General features: G+C 43.2%; 1 protein-coding gene across 19 annotated transcripts in view; it reads right to left on the bottom strand.

Moving 5' to 3' along the window:
* LRRC7 (leucine rich repeat containing 7) overlaps positions 1–22467 on the bottom strand; it is a 183089-nt gene that overhangs the window by 7746 nt on the left and 152876 nt on the right. For 14 of the 19 annotated variants that reach the window (XM_013193137.3, XM_013193135.3, XM_067001703.1 and 11 more), the window contains 8 exons: positions 21124–21235; positions 20718–20898; positions 18071–19751; positions 16168–16317; positions 11877–11996; positions 6707–6925; positions 5292–5384; positions 2682–2756 (listed from right to left, as the gene is read on the bottom strand). In XM_013193137.3, coding sequence (XP_013048591.1) covers positions 2682–2756; positions 5292–5384; positions 6707–6925; positions 11877–11996; positions 16168–16317; positions 18071–19751; positions 20718–20898; positions 21124–21235 — 2631 coding nt within the window. The other 5 variants (XM_067001702.1, XM_067001699.1, XM_067001700.1 and 2 more) reach the window with 5 other exon arrangements.

The raw sequence follows: 22467 nt of genomic DNA, 5'->3' as shown, positions 1-22467 counted from the left end.
AAAAATTACTGACCAAACTGCTCTGCTTCAGTGCTAATTAAATCTTTCTGCAATTGGCTGTTAAAATGCTATTTCAAATAGTCAAACTTTAACCTGATTATCAACAGCTTACTGAGTGTGATCGATAAGTAGAACATCCACACACAGAGAGCAAGGCCCGGCCTTCACCAGGCACCGAACAAAGACGGCGCTCGCTGCACACACCTGCCAGTTAGCCACCCACGACAGCCTCACAATTTGGGCCCAGGTTATGTCCCAGGACTGCTGTGGCCGTGCTGCCACCCCACACAAGGCAGGGTGACCGCTGGGCTGCCCCAGGGCTCCCCTTCCCTCCAGGGCCCCCGGCAGAAGCCCCGTCACCGACCCGTGCCCGGGGTGCCCTCGCTGCAAGCACGGCGGGACCGAGGAGGTCACCGGGAGAGAGGAGCCAGGTCTCTAGCTTAGGGTAATTCCATAAGCTTACTGCGCTGTGACGATATATACATTTAAAGCTTTTAACATTTTTAACTACCATTTACGAGTAGGTTAGTGAAGCCTTCCTGCCCCAGGCGATGGCAGCAGGCGGTCCCAGAGCGCCCAGAAGAGGCAGCGTGCAAGCAGCAGTGAAAGCAGCTCCTGGGGTGATGCCAGTGAGTATTAACACGTTTAAGTTCTCAGAACCTTGGGAACTGGATGCTGTTAGCTAAAGGCATTGCTTGTATTTGAGAAGTAAAATATCCTTCATCCCTTCACACCTGTATTTTTTTTCCCCTGTTAATTCCTTCATGAGATTAATGACCTTCCTTTATTTGCAACAATATAAATCAATACCTGGTAATAGGTATTATGGTTGCGTAAAGGAATTGCAAACAAAAGGAAAATGTTCCTGCTGGAGAATTTAAAACGATTTACTGACGGTGACAAATGAGAAACTGCTGAGACTGATCTATGGTCCTACGAGAATGACCGAGAGCACGAAGTCAAACAAACTTCATCAGGTAAGTGATGAAAAGAGTTAGCAGAGGGAAATCTGCTACCTAAAAAAATGCAGCAGCACCTTAAACGTGATTACGTCAGTACAGGTAAATGCTCCTATGTCAGGAACAGAAGCTGAAATACAGGAAAACCCACCTGGATGTACGGAGCAATGTTTTCCCTGTGAGGGTGGCTGAATGCTAAAGCAGGGGCCTGCTAGGTGCCCCATGCTAATGACAGCAGGAGAAAACCTTTGGCATGACAAAAGCCATGAAAGAAACATCTCAAAAGAGGTGACAGGTGCATGCACCTTTCAGAACTGCTCCCACACAGAACCACACAGCCCGCAGAGAACCAGTCAAGAATGTCCCCACTCCTGTAGCTCATTTAGCAAATCTACTTCCTTTCTTTTTCACTGTGTTTTTGAACATGCTAACAATTAATTGTAGATGTTAGAGCTGATGTTAGAGAGACGCTAGATGTTCTGCAGTGCCCAGACAGGAGGGGCTGGGGCAGCGAAGGAGAGAGGGAAGCAGGAAGAGAGAAGAAGGAAGGCTACCAAAGATGTCTGACAATGTCCTTGGTGTGCTGATTTTCTTCACAAAGCGATGACAACACAGTTAACCTCTAACCCTTGATCAGGCCAAATGGCTTTAAAAACTGTTATAAACCTTTCAGACAACTCCAATGACTCTTCATTTTGTCAAAAGTAATACTATTTGCTGCCGGTGGTAATACATTTTCCAGGCTTAAAAGCAAACAAACAACCTTGCAGGACATGGCAGAAAACATTTCTTCTGTGTCAACAACCACCATTTTCTGCGAAAGAGGAATTTTGGAAAGGTATTTTAGGGAACAGCTGCCTTTCTTCTAGAACCTGAGACCTCTATTTAAAAAGTTCATTTGAGTACAGAAAATATTTGTTTCAGAAATGTAAAAGAAATCAAAAGGCTGAGGTTTCTCTGTAAGTTGGGCAGAACCCAGCAGAAGGGCTGCTTTTCATGCACGTACATTCAAAAACAAGGCAGCAAAGGAGAGGCAAAACCAATGCCAACCACAATCCTCTCCCAGGGTGTGACTGCTTCGCCCCTTACGCCAGTGTCACATCAGCTGCAAAGGTGAAAACCAGAAACACGCCTCACTTTGGCATATCCTTCTGCTAGAGAAACTGCTTGTAACGCGCCTTTCTCCCTGCGGCATCTTGCACTATTAATGTTGAAAAGCTGGATATGATGTAAGGAACATTTGTATTTTCAAGTTTAAATTGTGTTACCTGGATTTTTCCTGTGACAGACTGTGATCATTAGCCCTTTTCTGCAGTGCCATGTCCTCTCAGAAAGCTGGTGCTGGCATGAATGTGCTTTATGCAGCATCCCTGGGGAGGGAGCAGAATCTGCCAACCAAAACAAAGGCCAGCCTGGCTCCTGGCTGTGCGATGCTCCCTCCGTTCCTAATGTGCTCTCTGGGTTTAATTCAGCTCCCAGCTAGTGGTTAGGGGTTTGTTAGCCAGCACGCCCCAGTGCCTCTTTCCCACATACTTGTTTGGTTTTCAAACAGCTTTGTTCCTTCCGAGACCAACTTTCAAGAGTACTGCAAGTAACACTCTATTATAAATCAAGTGCCATACTACCAAAAACTGTAGTTGTACTGAAAATAATGTTATTGTAAGATGCAAAGATTGGCTTTATATCTCAGTTCAGTTACAAAGCAGTCAAATCCAGCCGTACCTGGAGGATCTTGTCGCCAGGCTGGAGCAGGCTGGATGCTGGTCCGTCAGGCTGAACCCTAGTAACAAAGATACCCTATAAGTCAGAAGTAACAGAGGTTAGGATGCTATCACCAAGAACTAGTTCCCAAAATACAGGTGTCTCCCTAACTGCTGCTCTGGGGGATCTATATACTCAGACAATGCTCTAAACCCTAAACTCCTTTTTTAATTTGTAGGTAACCAAACAACGGCAGTGACTTGTAGCAGCTCTCCGTGACCTTCAGCCAGTTACCTCCAGATACAAGCATAATTGGGGGTCATTTGAAACTGAGATTCTGCTTCACAAAATAATGTGCAATTGGAATAGTTTCTGGGCATAGACAAGAGTAAAAGGATTATCAGGAGGTTAATTAAAATGGAGCAATGGTCTGTGGCAACTTCTCTTAATCCATTGTCTGAGGAAGGAATGACTTTGAAAGGGGATAAATCATTAAATAATGAAGAATATTTCCAGATTTGGATTTAGAATTTCTGTAAAATATATTAATAAAACCCCAAACCAAAGATTGAGTCCTGGATGATGAACACATTTGAAATAGTACCCATACAGCTCACGCAGTCCTGCACATCTGCACCCACAGTCTCACCCTCTCTGCTGTCCTTACCCTACTGCCGACGGTGAGCTCCTGTAAGCAGCCTGGAGAGCGGGGCATAGGCTACATTTCAGCCACTTGCATTGCTCAGATAGACACCAGGGGAATTCCCTACTTTTTATCATCATGCAAATCATGCATTTGAGGGATTTTGTAGCCTTCCAGAGCAAGGTACTGTCCAGTATTTCTATTCACCTCACAGAAAGCTGAGCTCCGGCGGAGCAGAGGGATGGCATGCTATCACGCTGACATTTCATCCACACACCATTAATGTGTGACATAAGTCTGCCATTCAAAACGACTGCTTCTGTGCTTTTTACTGCTTTTCCTGTCCTTCCCTCTTTTCACAGCACCATCAGCACGTCATGGCAGGGGCACATTACCGCGCAGAGGAGGGCTTGCTGCCATCCCCACTGACTTCGTCTTGCAGACAGAGCACTGCCATGTGCATGACTTAAAACCATCACAAATGACTGGCACGTATGATGAGAGACAAGGTCACCCTCTGACTGCTTCTATGACATTCCAGACATGGTAAATCTGATTTAACGGTATAGGAAGCAACGATTCAGTGTAATAACATAAAACTTTAACTGTTAATTCTTTCAGTATAACCACCCCATCACTACCTTACACATAATTTTGCATTTCTGTTACTAGTAAAATTAAGTCTATCTACAGCTATTACTGCACTGAACGTGTTAACCCATGTAGGCACATTCATAGTTGGACAGAGATTCTTAATAATTTCAGGCAAATGATAGACAACAGAAGTATAGCTTAATTCTAACATCATACATCAAACTGAAAAAGGGACACGACATTATAAAGTGTAATACCAGTGTGCAGTCTCAAAAAGGACACCAAAAATGAGTACGTTTTAAGGCTTAATCGTTAAAATGCCTGATGGCATGTACATTAAAGTGAACTATCCTTTAAGTTCAAAACAGGGATTATCGACGATAAAATTGAAAGAAAGTAAGATTGTGTTAGACTGATATTTTAAAGAGCATTTTACATTTCCTATTAGAATCTCTTGTAGTTGAGAGTGGTGGGGAAATTTTTTTTTAATTTGCATGCAGATCTCAAATTTTTGATACAAGATGAAGATTTTTTTATTTTTGTCATTTGCCAAACATTCTCAGTGTTTTTGAAAATTACGACTGCCTCCTGAAACTGAATCCAATATTATCAAAGAATATAAACTATAATAATACATTTAACTTAGAGGTAGCCATAGTCTTCATTTTCTAACAAACTCCTGTCAGTTTTATTGCACAGAACAGATGAACTCACAGGTCTAAGAAAGACTTTTCTAATCCTAAAGCACTGTATAGCTGATAATCACCAGATGTTGTATTTTTATTAGTCATCCTTCCACCGACTAAAGAGATTTATCATCCTCTTAAATGTGTAATTCCCAGAATGAATACTGAGTGTCCCTGGCCGTCATGTACCATAGTGGTAAAATTTTTAATTAACATTACAAACTAGGAGATTGCTTGTCATGGTGTTTGTAAGCCATCACTGCTTATCTCCAGGCCAGGTTGTGGGCCAGGCCTGTTTTATTTGACACCCCTGCTATTGACCCTGGCATTTCAGTTATCCAGTGAAGACAAGGCTGTTTTAGCATTCCAGTGACTCCAGTGACAATTTAATCAGGGCCTATACTGAGTCTTGAAAGAAAAAAAGCGAAAGAGATGATACTCCAGAAAACAGTCTGAAAAATTATCTTACACATGGACTATAAGCTGGACACCCGGACACCCATGTGACTTCAGGTTTGGTTCTCTTGTCTTCATTAAGCGGAAAAAAAAGAAAGCAAACACTGCTGGCCTAACAGAAAAATGCCAAGCATGGGAAAACTTCTTTCATTTATCACAACAGATGTGCATAGAAATGTCATTCACGGTATCTATGTCTCCTCTATATGCACTCTAAAATAAAGCCTATTTAGTGAGAAATTTATTACTTACCTTATCAGAAGGTTTGAATGGATTGCCTTGTCCACTTATTCCACCACTGATACTAAAACCAAGGCCAGGATTCTTCTCTATTCTCACACAAAACTAGGTTAAAAAGATATGGCAAGATAAGTCAATGCCAACACTAAAGGCTACCTAAACAATGGCATCTTCTTCTCATGCAGTCCATTTTACCATTACTGAGCTGAGCTGACCCTCTCAAAAGCTGTTTAGCACAACACAGTAAAATGTAAAAAAAAAAAGTAAAAGCCAGTAGAATACTGTTACAAAATGAAAGTATTTTAATTGTTTTAACATGCTGCAGTGGTACTATAATATTCACAGCACTGTGTCTATTTTTGCATATATTAAAAATTTTATTTTCAAGGAAAGAAAAAAAGGACTCTTGAAAAGACAGTTCATGGTGGCCAAATTTTTCACTCTTACTGGAACTTTGGGTAAATATATGCCAGTGAGAAGGGAATCTGCCCATACATAGACTTCATCTTGTGCACTTGTGTTGTTCCAGAAGGTGTCGCACAGGCAGCACCCCTGGGTGCTATGCAGGTGACAAACACAAGCAGTAAGTAACCTGAAGGTCTTCAAACCACTGCCAGTTTTATGGCCAGGGCCCCAGTAGCTCTGAGCACCAACGGCTTTTACAAGTGCCTTACTACAGAAAATAGTGCTGAATCTTACATTTTAGTCAGGGTGAATTTAAATGGCATTGGCTAACTTAATATAAAATAAAAATGACTTCAGTGCAGCTTAATGACTACTCATCGAGCCAGTCTGAACACGTACCACAAGCCACGCAAGCAATTGTTTCCAAATCTCAATGGTGTACTCAGAGACTTAATACAGGCTGCTCCTGACATGGATTGCCCAACATTTTACTCAGGAGAAAGGTTTACTAATGATTTTGAGCCTTACTCCTCACGTCAGGTGCCTCATACAGTTGTTGTGGTTGAAACCATTAAGGCCAAATATAACGGGGATAGGACCACCTAGTGAAGAAGCTCATCAGCACCCGCTACGTGCGGCTCGGGGAGCGGAGCGGCCGCTGGCCTTTCTGGGCGCTCAGCTGCAGCAGCCTGTACAAGGCCGAGCAGATCCGCACCTTGCCAAATACGCTGAACTGTTAGCTCTGAGCTAGGTTACGGAGGAATTGGCAGAAATTCAGTGTGCCCCAGCGATGTCAGCTCTGGACAGAAACCTGGGTGCCAGACTGTGTTGCTTGGTCAAGCCAAGAAAGAACGGTGTCAGAGCCTGGTGCTGGGAAGGACAGAGCTGCTCGCCTGCCTCTGCGTGCCTCACGCTGTGTGCCACACCTGCCCTTAATGCCCCAGGCTCCCTCTTACTGCTACGCACGAGAGAAGGGAAAATGAAGCTTTTGTCAGCGTTACATTAGGCTCACACTTTCCTACCTGCTCCTGATAGGCGTCCGTGCTTCTCTGCCCCTTGGTCTGGATGAGACACCGCCCCGTCTGAGGTGCTCGAGAGCTCTGCGAGGAGGGGATCTGGATAGGCAGTGGTGGCTGAAACTGCTGGATGGTCACCTTGTTCATGTTTCCTTCGTACTGCTGCTCGCGGCTCCGGTGCTGCAGGCTTTGGGATCCCATTAAGGTCTGGATATGGCTACCTGCCTGTGGGGAACGCAACCCGTTAGGCCAGAAGGTCAGGAGGCTGCAAAGAAGCAATTATCACAACTTACAGAGTCGAGTCAAAGCAAACCTCTTAAATCACATCAGAGGTTTGTCTTTTCACCACGACTGGAAACAACTGTGACTAAAAGCAGCGAGGATATGTACAGTGCATTTGGCAGCCCTAGGAGAATAAAGGGAAATTAGCCAGATAGAGTATGTTTTATGAACAGAAAATAGCTGTTTCCTCACGTCATAATACATGATTCTGCTCCAAATATTTCTTGAACTGAAAAAATACAATAAATTGAAACAGAGTGCACGCTAAAGACATTGGAATGTTTTGTTTGTTTGTTTCTGAAGCTAGTTTGGAATAAGGTTTATGCCACAAATACAGATATTGTCCATTGTAGTGTGCTGTGTACAGAAAGCATGATTAATTAAATTAAACTTGTCCTAGGAAAAAATGTGTTCCTTACAAAATTTAATTAATCAAATTAGCAATTTCTATGATAATTTCTACCAAATTGAAACTCTAATATTTTGCAAATGTAAGTGAAATATTGAATTTACATTGGCTTGACATTCTGATATTTTCATTAAAAAAATGGGCAATTACTGCCATTCCTCTATCCCCTCTGCCCCACTGCCTTCCACGTTTTCAGCAGTGATCTAACCGGTGCGGTTTGCGTTTTGTATTCTGTTCCTGACATAGTAAACTTGCATACTTGCTTATTCTTCAATACATGTTCTCTATTTAGGCACATGAATTAGATAAATATTTGAGACAAATCTCTGCAAATAAAAATAAGTCAAGACAATTTTACACTTTTCCTATATACAAGATTGAAAAGTTGCTTATAAATAATTGCACACAACTTAGCTGTAAGGGAAAGAGCAAAATTCCTGCTCCATTGTACGACCAAATATTACCGCCTCCATGAATTATCACTCCATCGCGTTGTTTTCAGATTACAGGCACACATCAACCAGCAGTTTTATTTGAAGAACCTGAACGTGGATGAGCATTATGACTGCACATCTCAGTACCTACGAGTGTCTTTGGATGTATGGAGCTACTTAAACGGTGCTTCACATTGAGTTAACACCAGCCAAGGGCACAACCACATCTCCTCATCAAAGTCGAATCCTCATTACCTTGGAACCTTTATGATCCTGGTGGAAGAGTCACCAGTGGTGAGACTGTATTTTAGACACGATTAACTTAATACAGCAAAAGATCAAAACAATTCTTACCCACTGGACATTCACCTGGCCTTGCAAGTTACGGCAGCCAGGGCATTAGAATTATTGCATGTTGTCTTAGCAAAAATACATCTGAATGGCTTTTCAAGGTTTGTCTGCAGAATACATCATTAATACAGACGCAGTTGGAGCTACTTGAGTCACTGAACACTGAAAGACGCAGTTCCTGCAGTGACTGCAGGCAAAACTGATCTGCTCTGACGTGTTTTTTTGCTGACCCTATTTTGGCAAAGGAACTAGCCAGAACAACTAGAGCACATTTCTGGCAGGTCTGTATCTTAGTACATGAGAGGGATAGTCCCCAGGTGAGCAATGGCAGAGAAATCTGTTAGGTCTTGTGCCCAAATCTTCAATGCCCAAACTCCTCTGTGCTAACAGACATCGATCAGCTTACTCCTGGAAAAGCCTGGTGAAGTCAGTCTGTGCTGTGAATATCCCACTTTACAGGTCAGAAAGATCTACTATTCTTCCAAGATCAGAAGGGAAGAAAAATGCCCAGGACGGCCTTTTTTTGCTGCTCTGTAACTCCCCAGCAGCACCAGGCCATTCCCGCAGCAGGTCGCTGAGTCTGTGTCACCCTGAGCTGTGCAGATCCGCACCAAGCAGGTGACCGCACGCAGCAGGGCTCTGCGCTTTATCTTGTGCCAGGCTGCCATCGCAACAGGATCCAAAAAAAGCAGAATCTCATAAATTTCACTGTTCGACTCAGATATCATCCCAGTGTATCCACCACAGCATACACAGCAGGTACACTCTCTGCCTCAGAGGAAGACATCTATTTCAAATACAAATAAAATTGTGCTTTTTCACTGAAAATCCTCAAATCTTGTTTACCAGCTTAAAAGACCTACAGGGTTGAACAACAATTGCTCGAAATGAAACAGAAAGATGCTCCAGCTTCTCAGTTCTGGCTAACAGATACACTGCCAAGTCTGAAAGGGTGAGAAATGGTGACCTGGCCACTTCTGTGCGTCCCCATTTTGAAGCAGCTGCCTTGCCCCAGTTCCATAGCACACGCGTCTTCCACAGCCGCTGAGCCTGTTAGAGCCCACGCAGGGACCTCCAGGAGTCTGCGTGGCCTCAGCCTTCGTGTGATCTGCTGCCGTCCCGCAGTACCTGCAGAAGAGCCCAGCTACCACGCTCCAAACACACATCCCAGACCTGGAGAGCTCATCTTCTCCCACGACCATCAGCATGCACCCAGGTCGGCTGAACTGATGGCCATTCATTTTCCATCTTCATTTTCTCACTTCGGCTACTCTTTTTCATCAGGAGTGACTTCCAGGTTCCCTTTTGGTGGTTCCCCCCGCCACACTTCTATCCCTTCCCTTTCTTCGGAGAAGCACACAACTCAGAATGTAGCTGACTTCTGTCTCACTGACTTGGCAGAAAAAGTGGGTCTTCCAGGAAGTATAAATACTGTAGTCTTTTAGTAAATCAGTGGATTATTCAATTTAAAGATTAAAATATCCAACTTCTCCGTAGGAGAGAGATCTCATAAATTATGGGCTGATTACATAAATGATCGTAGTTAAATTAAAATAAAACTGGCATTTAATCTCTAGTCTGAACAGCAAAGAGGACAGAAACAAGTACTCACGTAATATATAATGTAGTGACTACTGCGTAGCATTCCCAACCTACCTACCATACATGAGTAGTATATGCATACTACATCAGCCTAGGTACACAGTCTATCCATCTACTGTACACGCTCTTTCCCTTGGAATAACAAGTCCCAATTTTTCTTCCAGTGGTTTCCCAAGTACAGCTCTACCATGGGCTGACTCTGCTCTGCACAAGCCCATTCACACTGGTACTATCTTGTTACTGGAAAACCACAACATATACTACAATTTATATTTACATCATTTAATTGTTCCTTATGTTGAACTTTATTTCTATAGATTTTTCCAAGTCTGACTTCAAATAGTTGCAGTATTTTAATGCCCAGATGCTGGTAAACCAAGACACTCCAGGTGACTTCATTGAAAAAGACATTAGCGTTGTCGTACCAACACACTGCAAACTACCTCCTGAGGAAGGTGGGTAAACAATTTTCAGAATTCATTTTCTCATTCCCATTCCCATTAATAGACTTTGTTTGAAGAGATCATATTGTGATTTTGTGTGTATTCGTACTGTGGCTCTTGCTGGAGGTGGATAAGCTGAAAACAAATCCTTTTCTTAGAAACGGAAATTATTTATTCTGCAGAAAAAAACTTTATTATGCAAACTGTTTCCCCTGATTTCATTTGTATTCCGTACTTTATTTAACATCCACCACAAAAGTTAATTATTTTCAGCTCAGTGTCCAATATTTACAGTATAATTAAAGTAGCTGACAGCGGATGTAACGATGGATTGCTCCACTGAGTTAAGCAGATTTCAGTACAGCTATGCAATGTTTGTACTTACCACATGTGAGCAGCAAGACTCTGAAATATTCAGAATGAAACAGAATCTGCAGTTTCTTATTATAGTACCACTGATGATGCACAAATGAAAGACATGGACTTGTATTAGACTGTGTGAGTGGACACGTGCAGGCTTTATCCCAGTATATGTTCATGAAGGTAAGGAGTAACTCCTCTTAAATATCTTATCCGGGTTTTTTGCATACCACAGGATAACGAAACCCTTTGAACATCTTGGCTGCCAGAGACAACTGCAGCAAACAATGCCAAGGCACCGTCCTCTTTACCCTCCTGTACCTCGGGCGGAGCCTCTGGGCTGCTCTAGGTACAACAGCTCGCAGCTCCCATCTTTAAGCACTCCTCCTGCATGCGTGCAAACTATCTCGTCATTACATTTTCGTAAAGGCAAGGGCTAGTGCTGCTGAAACTGTCTTGGATAAACAGATGTGAAGCCAGTAGGGAAACATTTGCTTCATCAGTGCTGACAGTTAATTAGACTGCAGAGATGATCAATGTGCACATTATGATTCATTTACTTCATCATGAGCAGGACCCATCTCCATACAGTTAACAATCAGTGTAATTATCATTGCTTACACGTGCAGCTCCACCTTCTAAAGCTGATTGCAAACAGTTCACTTTGTCAAGATCCTTTACTCTGCAGCTTTATGATGATAATATCTAAAAGTGGCAGTTTCTCAGCCAATGAACAGAGCCAAGTCGGGCTGGGAGACAGCAGCCAGTGTTTTCACAGAAACTGGCCGGATCCCAATGCTGTACCATCTACTGCCGTGAGGTACTGGAAAAGAGACACCCTTCTAGTTCATCAGCAAATGCTGTGTGCTTAGGATGTCTCTGCTGAAATGTCTGTGACAATCTGGACAGTGAGCTGCTCCCCATCGCAACACATTTGTTGTGTGTTGTTTTTTTTTTTCATGAACTCAAGAATTTAATTCAAATGAAGAATTTAAATGACGTATTTAAAGGACAAGAGGGGGCCGATGGCTGTCTGATACATGCAAGAATACACCCGCTGAACCAGTGTGCCCACTTCACACACTAGAGATGTACTACTAGCATCTGCATAAATAAATACAAAAACAGGTAGCAGGAATGAAAACGTCCTTAATTCATAGCAATTGTTCCTTTAGACCTTGAGACAAAAGCAAACCCCCAAACCTGTCCCCATTACCCTGTGCTCCTCCTACCACGGATCCCCCAGGAAGGGAAGGGAACCGTAGCCGTGCAGCCGCTCTGCTCGTGCCGCTTACCTTCTTGGTGACGGTGTCGGGGGGCACGTCCCGCCGCCCCAGCGGGTAGGGGTTCCACTGGCCGCTCACAGGCACCTCGTCCTGCCCGTTGTCCAGGATGCTGCTCTGCTGCGACGGGGTCTGTTGCAGAAACGGTAGGGCAGCCTTTAGTCACTGGCAAATATTCTCTCTTCATGCTTATTTCAGTCATCAACCCAGTTAAACTGCAGCACGCTATTGCTAAATGGAAAGCCTCCAGTTCCTATGGTTATTTCATTAACACGTAATCACATTGCAGTGGGACTCTCTGCAAGTTAGAGATCTTGAGAGATATACAGTGAAAATAATGAGCATAATGAATGATGAGAGAAAAGAGAAAAATCATTTAACGTAGCTCCTTATTTCAGAAAAGTAAATTTTGGTGAAGTCACATACTTAAACTTGCAGTCTGCCGTTAGTTGTTTGAATGAAAAGTTTCGAACTGGTCATTCAAATATCAAAAACATTTTACCGAGTACTTGCCATGAAGATTAAATTATATGCTTGTATTTTCTTAAAAAAATATTCCCCATGGCAGCAATACTGGACCTATGAGTACCGTGCCTCAGGCAGAAGGAGCTCTGAGTAACACTGCGTGTTGTACACTGCTCACAGACCTCTCTAGGATGCGCTGGCTTTGTTTTAGGTTAGCAGGACATCAGATGCACAACAACAACCAGTAATTAAACTCCTTCCTGAACATGAATGGCCATAACACACATGCAAGGTTTCCTAAATGATCTCAGTACTTTCTCTTTTCCACTTTTCTCTCCTTCAGTCATGGTTCTCATCGCTTTTTCACTCGTTACTGCACTCCTGTTTTCAGTACCTTCCAGGACATGTGTACCTTTGCTGTCCCATCCAGCTTTTCTGTTATCTGGCTCTGTATAGCAGGAAATTTTCCTAACGTGGGTATGTCTTTTTGTGTCAGACCTTCCAAAATACCAACATTATACTACCACTGACAGCATTTTACATTATGCATTATTACATTATTATTATTATTTACATTATTATTTATATTACAAAAAAAATCATCCTTAATTCCAATCATCATTTAAAAAAAACAAGAAATCTGATATTATAATTCTCTCATCATTCAAGAAGTCCTCCAGAAAAAAATCAGGAAAGATGCGATTTTCCTTGTATTAAAATGCTGCAAACATTTCCCCTGTTGAAAACCCAGACCTCCCCTTAGAGCTCTCTTTGCACATACTAAGAAGGGAAAAATGAGAGCAACCCCAGCACTTTTTCCACTGGTGACCCCTCCCAGCTCAGCGGACCCTGTCCTAGCGCCTGACACCGCAGTGCGGCCGCTCGCTGGCAGCACAAATCTCCCTTAATGCTGGCTAATGTGGGCCCAGAGCTCGGCCGCACAGGGACAAACGCGTTCGAAAGAAGGGCTGCCCAAGCGGGGGCCACTTTGGGCCCAGGGAGGGCCTTGGTGCCTACACAAAGCCCTGGATCAGCCCCTCTGCCCCGTTTGCTGCACGCCCCTGGGTCCTCATCCAAAGGGGGGCACATCAGCTGCGAGCCGGGCAGCAAAGTTCTAAAACGAAGAAATACTATTGCACAAATCCGTGCTCTGAGGAGTAACGAAAAACAAAGGAAAAGAAAGGAAGAAGAAAGGACAGCGTCTGTGTGCCATGAGTCAGCCTTCCAGACCCACCACAGAGCGAGACGCCCAAGGCTGGGCTGGAAACGTGGTCGCCTCCCTGCGAGAAGAATTGATGAAGCACATCACATGCCCGCAGCCACGCAGACACCGAGGGATTGTGCGGAGGCAGCTTCCTACGGGCACTTGTGTTTTTTCTCCTAAGTGGTGTACGGGAATACCTTGATTATTCCTGAAGGGGTGGTGCTGTACACTTCTGAGACTGAAATGCACCAAACCACAAAGTTTTAAAAGAATTGTGACACGGATGCCAACAATTCAAAGCAATCTTCTGAAAAGTGGTTCTTTTGTTCCTGCAGACAATGCTGGGCCTTTTTGATAAGCGACTGACTAATCTGCAGAGGTGAGTTAACACTCAAAAAGGAAAAAAATATAGAGGATGCTTTCTGAATAAAAAGGAAAATTCTGTGATAACTTTTCATTTTCATTTTCTGCAGTAAAATGAATTCATTTACTTGCAATATCATTCATTTACAGAGCTTGGATGGACTGCAAACCAGTAAAATCTACGTGCTTTTTATGCCTAGGTAAATAATGAAAAGCAGCAGTTTAACATTTTATACATGCAATAGACTCAATGTAATAAACTTTCCCAGTTTAAGTAATTCATATACTTGATTTCCTGATCTTCCACTGGAAAACTAGACCCCACTCATTACTCTCCTGAATCAAGGCCACAAGAAAGAGAAAGAAGAGATAAATTTGAAGCTGCTGTGGCCTGGATTCATTGAGAAATGCAAAATGCTTTAGAACATGTGAAGGAATAAAACTGATCAACAACGAACATTCAAATAATTTGTTCAGCAATAGTTTCACCCCACTTCCCAAACAGTACAGCAAGAGAATACACCCCCTTCATGCATTTCGGCATCATATTTTATATGGATATGGAGCAATGAAATGCTGCTGAAATATAAAGCAGAATAAATTCACATAAGGCCACACCAAAACATGTCCAGTTTCATGCCCTAACCATTTTCATGATGTTCCTCATATATCCATATTTTAATATCCATATTCATTTATACCATAAAACTGTGAAGTATGTAAGACCTTATTCTTAAATGTGTGTACAAAAATACTCCCAATGTTTGGAGCTACCGTGGAATGAACTCCTTTCAAGGACTTGTGACAAGAATTCCTATATACCCAAACAGACAAACAAATTCTTTGAAAGAAAAAAACAACATGACCAACACCGGAAAGCTGTCTACGTCCAAACAAACACACAGCTACAGCTAAGATTTGACCTAGATGTCATTAACTGAACAACAACGGAGAAGCACACACTAACACTTGGACTTCAGTCCCGGGACAGCTGAATGGTTGCCGCAAATGAAGATAACAGAGTATGGAAAATTACAGCAGGAGAAACCCGACAGTGATCTATGTGCAGTGTGTGTGTGTGCACATTGTTAAACTATCACAAGTTTGTTGAAAATCCAGTGCTCTGTGTGTACCTGCATTAGCTAAGAAACGCTACTGCCTGCCCTCCGGCCAGCAAGCGCAAGCTGGTCATGCTGCTGCCCCTAAATTCTCTTACTCTTGTATGCAGGGTCAGATCTAAACTCCTACACTGGGCACTGAAACCTCCTTTGGGAATTCACCCTGGCCAGGCAGTGCCTGGCACAGCACCAGCTGGCTCAGGCCAAACGTGCCTGCGGCCAGGCCGGCAATTAGCAGCACAGATGATGGCATTCCAGCGCCTGGATCCATGCTCTGTGACCATTTAATTACTTACAGAGATGCAGCTAATTTGTACCAACAGCTACCGCGGCTAATGCAGTAAGGCACAGCGCAGAGCGATGCTCGCTGTGCTGCTTCTAGCACTGCCGTGGTGCCACTGGCCTTACGCACCGTCCCCACAGCACATGCACGGCACCTGGCTGGTGCTGCGACTCCGGCATGGCCACACAAAACAGGGAGCACGGGCTCAGCATCTCCTCCCTGATATGCAGATATTTCAGCAATGTCCCTCTCTGGCCTGCTGTATGTGCTTTTCCTACCAAATATTTGCTTGTGTATAATTGTGTATGTATGTACTTATCAACAATACATCATCCATAGCTTAAAAATAGAAAAAAAAGAGAAAAAAAAAAGATGAAGGAAAATATTTCTAGGGGCATTCCTCCAAACAAAAGTTTAACATTAGTTTAAGTGTGTTAGGCACCTACTCGTAACATATCAGCTATTACAGCATAATCAATTAATGTTCAAATGTCCATCTCCTGGAGACTATTTAACTGCAGGTCAAACATTTCTACATCACTTTTTCTTATTATTTTTTTTTTAGATTAAATAGTAACAAAACAAAACATGTTCTTCATTTCTATGCACAGATTAAGTCATTTACAAAATATAATGATTGCATCAATCTAACACAAGAGCAGAAAGCAGTAATGACAGCCATGTGAGCTACTTAATCCAAAAAGCAAGATTCTTAAAAGATTCCAGGAAAACCGTGTTACTATCATCTTTGCTTTTTGGATTGTGTATAGTATAAGCATGAACTATAGGCAAAAGCTAAACCAGGAAAAAGCAAGGAGTATTATTAATTTATTTCGTAATGCTGGTATATGCTGGCTATCCCATACTTACTTTCGGTAGAGGTAGCTCTTGAAGCATTTGGTTTTCAAATTTAGATTTAGTCTGCAAGTTTAAAGTCATGCTTCTGCCGGCATGCATTGCTGAAAACCCTCCAGAGTGCAGCATGCCAAGGCTAACTGTGTTGTGTTTGTAAGCAGCGGTCTGAGTAGAGGAAACAACCACGTGACAGGATATGAACACACATGCTCCTTGAATCAAGTATCACACATATATGGTTAATTTCACAAAGTTTTAGTTTAAGCAAACAAACAGTACCAAGAAATAAATAGCTTTTTGATGCATGCACTGAGTCACACGGAAGCAAATACATTGCTAGTTATACATAAAATGGATACCATAAAAGACTTCAACGCTGACAGCAGATGAAATATGTTGTTATCTGTATTCTGAAAACTGCAGCATATAACATGGTACAAGTCTTTATTTTGCAAATATGGCCAAATTTTGGTATGTCTGCACAACCACGGAAGGGCCAGAAAACATCTAGCATAAAGGAGTATCAATGTCAGAGAACAAACCCTCTGCACCAAGACCCTACACCGCTGTGAGCGCTCTGTGGGGGCTCCCAGGTCCCCCAGGGCAAGCCCCCGGGCGCAGCACAGCACGGCATGGCCTGGCACGGCAGCGTGAGGCTTCTGCAAGGCAGTGCCTGGCCATTCGTTCCCTGGGCAGCCCCTGCACCAGGCAGCCCAACTTCGTGGAGCTTTGCCGGTCTGTGCTGCAAACAGCTAGAGGCCGGCTCTCTGCCTCTGCAGGGATCACTGGGAACTCGACTTAACCACCGGCATCAGCTTTCCACGAATTAAAATACTTCTGAGGCATATACACATTGTAAACTACGTGTAAAGATGTTTCTAAAACATCTGGGAAGTGTTTGTTTCCACCAGAAACTTCTCTACGTGGTCCGCTCTATTTCGGCTAGATATTACGCATATTCGCATCAGTTTCACATAACTCAAGGAAACTAGCTGAAGCAAGGAAAAAGCTTCAGCCTTCAAGCCAGTTTGTAAAGTTTACCCATTTGATCCTTAATGGTATTTTAGTATGCATCACGTCGAGCAATTGGGAGGTATTATAAATATATTAACACCAAACTCATGAATATCTAGCATAAAATACGGATATGGACACATTTTGCAACTAACTTACGCATTAGACCACGGTAACTTTTCACAATCACTTCAGATTATGAAGTAAATCCAGATTCATGAAGTAGGCCATTAAATAATCAAAATCATTATAGAAATCATGCACTGTAGTACTTGTATTATGTTTTGTATTTATGTTTTGAGGGTAAATAAGCATAATTTTCTACTGCTAAAAGGAGTAATAAGCATATTCCTTGTTAAAAACAGTGGCAATATATATCCAGTAATATTTTTCAGTGTTAAGAGAGAGCTTTAGATCCCCTCCACTAACAGCAATACGGAAGCTAAAACACTTTTTTTTAAAAAAAACTTTTTATCTGCGATGTTTTCACTTATTTTGTTTTTCTGCAAAGATGTATCCAGCATCTTCTAATGCTCTCAAATCATTACTGAAGTGGTGGACTTCAGCAGCATGTTCACATCTGCTGATAAGGAGAGATTTTTAAATGTTTTTTTTTTTTTTTTTTTTTTTTTTTTACTTCGGACAGTGCTGCGACAGGCACTGCATTAGCACCATGTGCCGCGGTGCAATACCCGCGCGGAGGCCGTGTGCCAGCCTCTGCCTGGGAATGCCTCACTCCAGCTGCTTTGTGCACCCACAGACACCTTTGCAGGCCAGTTCCTCTGACACCAATGCAGGAATTTCATTACTGGGAATTCTGGTGGTTACCACTGTACGTGCAAATAGTTTGAAATAGCAAAACACACAACTAAAGGCATTAATTGCAGAGAAATGCCAAACATACCCTGTCTAACCTTCTAGCTTCTATATGTCTAAGTAGCTGTTGTCTCCAGTCAGCAGGCATTTTAGCACAGCTCTCATTTCCCTTCACAGGGGTAGGCCTTGTCTTTATATCACTGTTATCGGAAGGCTTGTCGCCATAGTTACCCAAGTTATAGTCTGACGGTATCTTTTCCAGCAGAGCTGCCATTGTAGGCCTCGCTGAAACTGGCCTGGTTTGAGAGGTACCATAACTCTCTGTACTGTAGCTTCTTGCAGACAACGGCCTCCTTTGTGTAAGGTTTTTAACTGGAAAGCTGCCAGTCTGGGCTTTCACTTCTTGGTAGGAAGGATGCTCGTCTTCGTACCTGCCATTCCTCTTGAGGAACTGAGACTCGGAGACCGAGATGCTGCTTTGGCGCTCCACAGCTCCTCGGTACGGAGGCCTGCCATACCTATCGCCTGGGGGCAGCTCATGGGGCTCACTGACCCTCCTGAACATAGACATCTCGGTGGAACTGGCCAACGAATCCGCTCTCCTCAAGAAGCCTGGCCGAGAGCCCTGGCTCACGAAGGGGGCACTGACGGCCTCCTCGTTGACCGATGGCTGGGAGAAGGAGAACATGTGCTCCACAGGGGGGTAGCCGCGGTAGGCCCTCGGGCTGACCAGCTCCTGGGGCAGGTTTTTACTCTGCTGGGGAATGTACTCAGGGTTGAGCTGGAAAGGTGGTGGTAACCTCTTCTCGGCTGTGACCTCCACTGCTCCCTGCGGGTTGAAGCTTTGGTCAAACTGGTAGACCTTCTTTGTCACGGACGACTTCTGCTGTGGCTGCACCTTGACGCTGCCGTAGGTCAGCAGCTCGTCATCCAGCATGGGGACCGACTGGCTGCGGGACATGCTCAGCATGCCGTGCTCCGGGCCCAGGAGCTTGTCCACCCTCTCGTGGGCTCCTACAGTATCATTACCAGATGCATAGTTTTCTAAAGGTATATTATAAACTTTGTATGTTCCAATGTCTATCTCATCGATACTCTGTGACTTCTTAAATTTGTTAGTTTTTAAATCCCTCATCATTGGAGACAGCCTTTCTGTGCTCTTGCTGATCGAAATAACACTTTTAGAAGGGTCTGGGCGACAGTGTATATGTGAAAAGACATTTGTGAGACTTCTGTTAGCATTTGAATCGTGATATTCCCATGCTATTCCTGGAGTGAAAGTGCTAGATAATTCAGGAGACTCTTTGATATGATCTTTCCGCTCAGGCAAAGGGCTGGTGGTGGGGGTGTTTTCCAGTTTGGAAGGAAAAGCTGTCCTGTCTTCAAAAGGACTAGGGGTTCTGGTCCAATTTTGCCAAGGATTGGGAGGAGGCACTTCAGATTCATGTGTGTTTCTGAGCGTCGGCTGCTCCAGCTCCAGAGGAATGCCAACTATCCTGTCTTGTCTAATTAACGGCCTGCGCCCATGCGCAGATGTGCTTCTAGATTTCGTGCTTAGGAGAGGGTTAGCGCTAGGGTTCTCCACCGTGCTCTCCTCTGCAACGAAGCCGGTGTTATCGTAGTGCGAGCTATCATTCCAGCTGTCGGTGAAGGTGTCGCTCAGGGGACGCCTGTCGTTGCGCTGTGGCAGGTTTCCTGCCGGAGCAGATTCCCGCTGGCTCAGCAATGGCTTTGTTTCAAGGGGCTGTGGAAATGACTGCGCCAGCCTGCTGAAATAAAACACAATTAAATAAGGTAAATGCCCTCTATTAGAGCACAGAAACAGTCAGCAGAAAGACAAACTTATAAAGCAATTTAATATTCTCCCGTCCATATTCAGGCTTTGGGATCGTACTATGAGATGTGCGCTTATGTCACTGAGCTGGCATGAGTGTCCGCAGCAGTTCATTGCACTGGAGCACAGATGCTTTAAGTGTGTACACAGAGAAAATAAGAAGTGAGTCAAAAGTCCTGGATGGCTCAACACCAAGTTCATATATAAATCCAGCTGAATATATTTTCTTACTGTAAAAATAACCTTCTATGAGTTGCAAATTGTTATTTTTTTAAAACAAAACTACCAGATGCAGCTTGTGCATCTTCTCACCACCAAGATGCTATGCATCTCCAGTAAGCAGGCTCCAGCCTTTGTTAACGGGGAAGAGCCTGTGCATTTCTTAAGACGGAGCTACATTTACGTGACTTACAGCAGGAACAGACAGGGCAGAGAGTTCTTGTATGGTACAAGAGTGCTTTCAGGTTGCTGATGGCCAGTGCAGATTACAGCTTTCAATGAACTGTATTGCAATTGGAGGTCCAGGGCAGAGCGATGCTCAGGACAGCATGAATACGAGACACATGTACTCTGTTAGCTACGCTAAACTATAGCCAGCTGCAGCTCAGGACCACACAGAACAGAATAATTGCAGCTCAATTACTAGGCGCTTTTAATGCATGGCTATAGCACATGGTTGAAAAGACAGCTGTAGAATTACTGACATTTATAGAGTATGAATGGGTGGCCAACTCTCCACAGCCTGGGCTGTGTATGGCTATGTACACCTCAGGACAATTGGGGTAAAATGTTATGATTTTGATCTCAATATCTTAACAGACAGTGCACAATTACTTTGAATGTGTATGATAACATAAGACAAAAAGCAGTTGGAAGCTGTGTTAAAGAAAGAGGATCACACCTGTTTCCCCACAAAGAGTTATTCACTGCGTCTTTAGCTGTTGTCTGCAAGGACCCCATTTTAACATGCGCATTGGAGGACCCTGAGGAAGCCTGGGAAGGGGAATAGTCTGAGTAAGTGCCTGAGGAAACGCTGTTATTCAGACAATGGATCTTATCTGCTTCAGACTCATCTGTCGACTCTGAAACAAAACACAGCACATGTTTTCAGGAGGTGGTGTTTGGAAACTAAACTCCAGAAAAATGCATTTTCAAATAGATACTATACACATATATGTGTGTGTGTGTGCACAAATACATACACAATATGTTTTAAAATCAGTGAAGTGCAGAATACGTTAAGTAACACGTCTATCTATGTGCATTACATATGCTTCCATCTAGCAGGCTGTAAGTCAAGTTAGTACCTTTCTTCTCTTTACCCAGAAGAACAAGCTTGGGTGGGTACAACGGAGTCTCTGGTATGGAAGGACGAAGTTCACCTATCCTCATCTCACTGGCAGGATGTCCAAAGGCATCCTGAGGAATACAATAATGTAGAGTAAACACAGGAAACAGAAACCACTTCAAACTGCAACGAACAAATATTTCAAAGCTTTTTTTCATGAATGTGACAACACACCGAAACCCCACCATACGGGCAGAGATTGTCTAATTATGATGATTTGTCAGCTGAAAATTCTAATTAGTCCTACAGAAATACTTGTAAAATTATGGTGATGTGTTCATTCTGAAAATGTGTACAAAACAGATGGAACTCGTAAGATACACCAAGGCCGTGTAAACATTTTTGATCAGGCAAAGGTCACAAAAAATGCAAGCTGCCAGCAGAAATAAATAAAAATTTTGAATAAATATTTACTTCTTATTTCAGGAATAACTGTTCCTCACTCATTTGTGGCACAAGTCTTTCCACAGATTCAGCTCTCCTTATAGCTATATTTAATTCAATTACTTTGTCTCTAAAGAGTTTTTTGCTAAATTAAAATGATTCAGATTTCAAACACTTCTCATTGAGAGTTTAGCAAATCTTGACTCTCTAAGACTTCCTGCACAATTGTTTTGCTGTTCTAGCTAGCAATAGGATACAAACTGAAAATAACAGGAGTTGAAAAGTGGAAAGAAAGCTAGATGCGGTCTTAGAAAAGAGACGTTTTAAATTAAAGCTTTTAAATCGGGCTCATAGGATAGCTAGAAGAAGGGAACAAAGACACAAATAGCCAATCTGTGACATTTCTTATGCCATCACTGGAAAAAAAGTTCAGAAATAAGAAAGATGCTACACCCAAAGATAGGTGACATGGGGAGACAGGGTAGGGGAAGACCCTAACTGGAGGAAGGACAGAGGTAACCCTGCTCTCAGGAAGGATGGGCAACACAGGAAACCCACGCTGGGGGCATTAGTGCATGGGCTCAGGGGAACATCACGGAGAGAGAACTGATGGAGATGGGCACAGCAAGACCGGACAGTCGTGCTAACTAACACCAATGAAGATCCTTGTGGGAAGGGGCAAGAGAAACACACGTTGTCTTGGAAGCAGGAGGATGAGCTGTGATTTTGTAAAGAGGATGCAAGCTGGGGAAGGAGGGTATCTAGTAAAAACGAGGATGTGTCGGAGAGGTACTAGGAGAAAATCCATAATTAGCAAAAATTAGGAAGGGAATAGTTAGGAGAAATATATTTAGGAAGAAACTTTCACTAATGGAGACAAAATGAGGATTTCTGTACCCTGACATTATGTTGTTAATGG

This window comes from Anser cygnoides, chromosome 8 (assembly GCF_040182565.1).
Source record: "Anser cygnoides isolate HZ-2024a breed goose chromosome 8, Taihu_goose_T2T_genome, whole genome shotgun sequence".
Lineage (NCBI taxonomy): Eukaryota > Metazoa > Chordata > Aves > Anseriformes > Anatidae > Anser > Anser cygnoides.
Note: the sequence above shows the minus strand (reverse complement) of the source record. Positions and strands in the feature narration are given on the sequence as shown.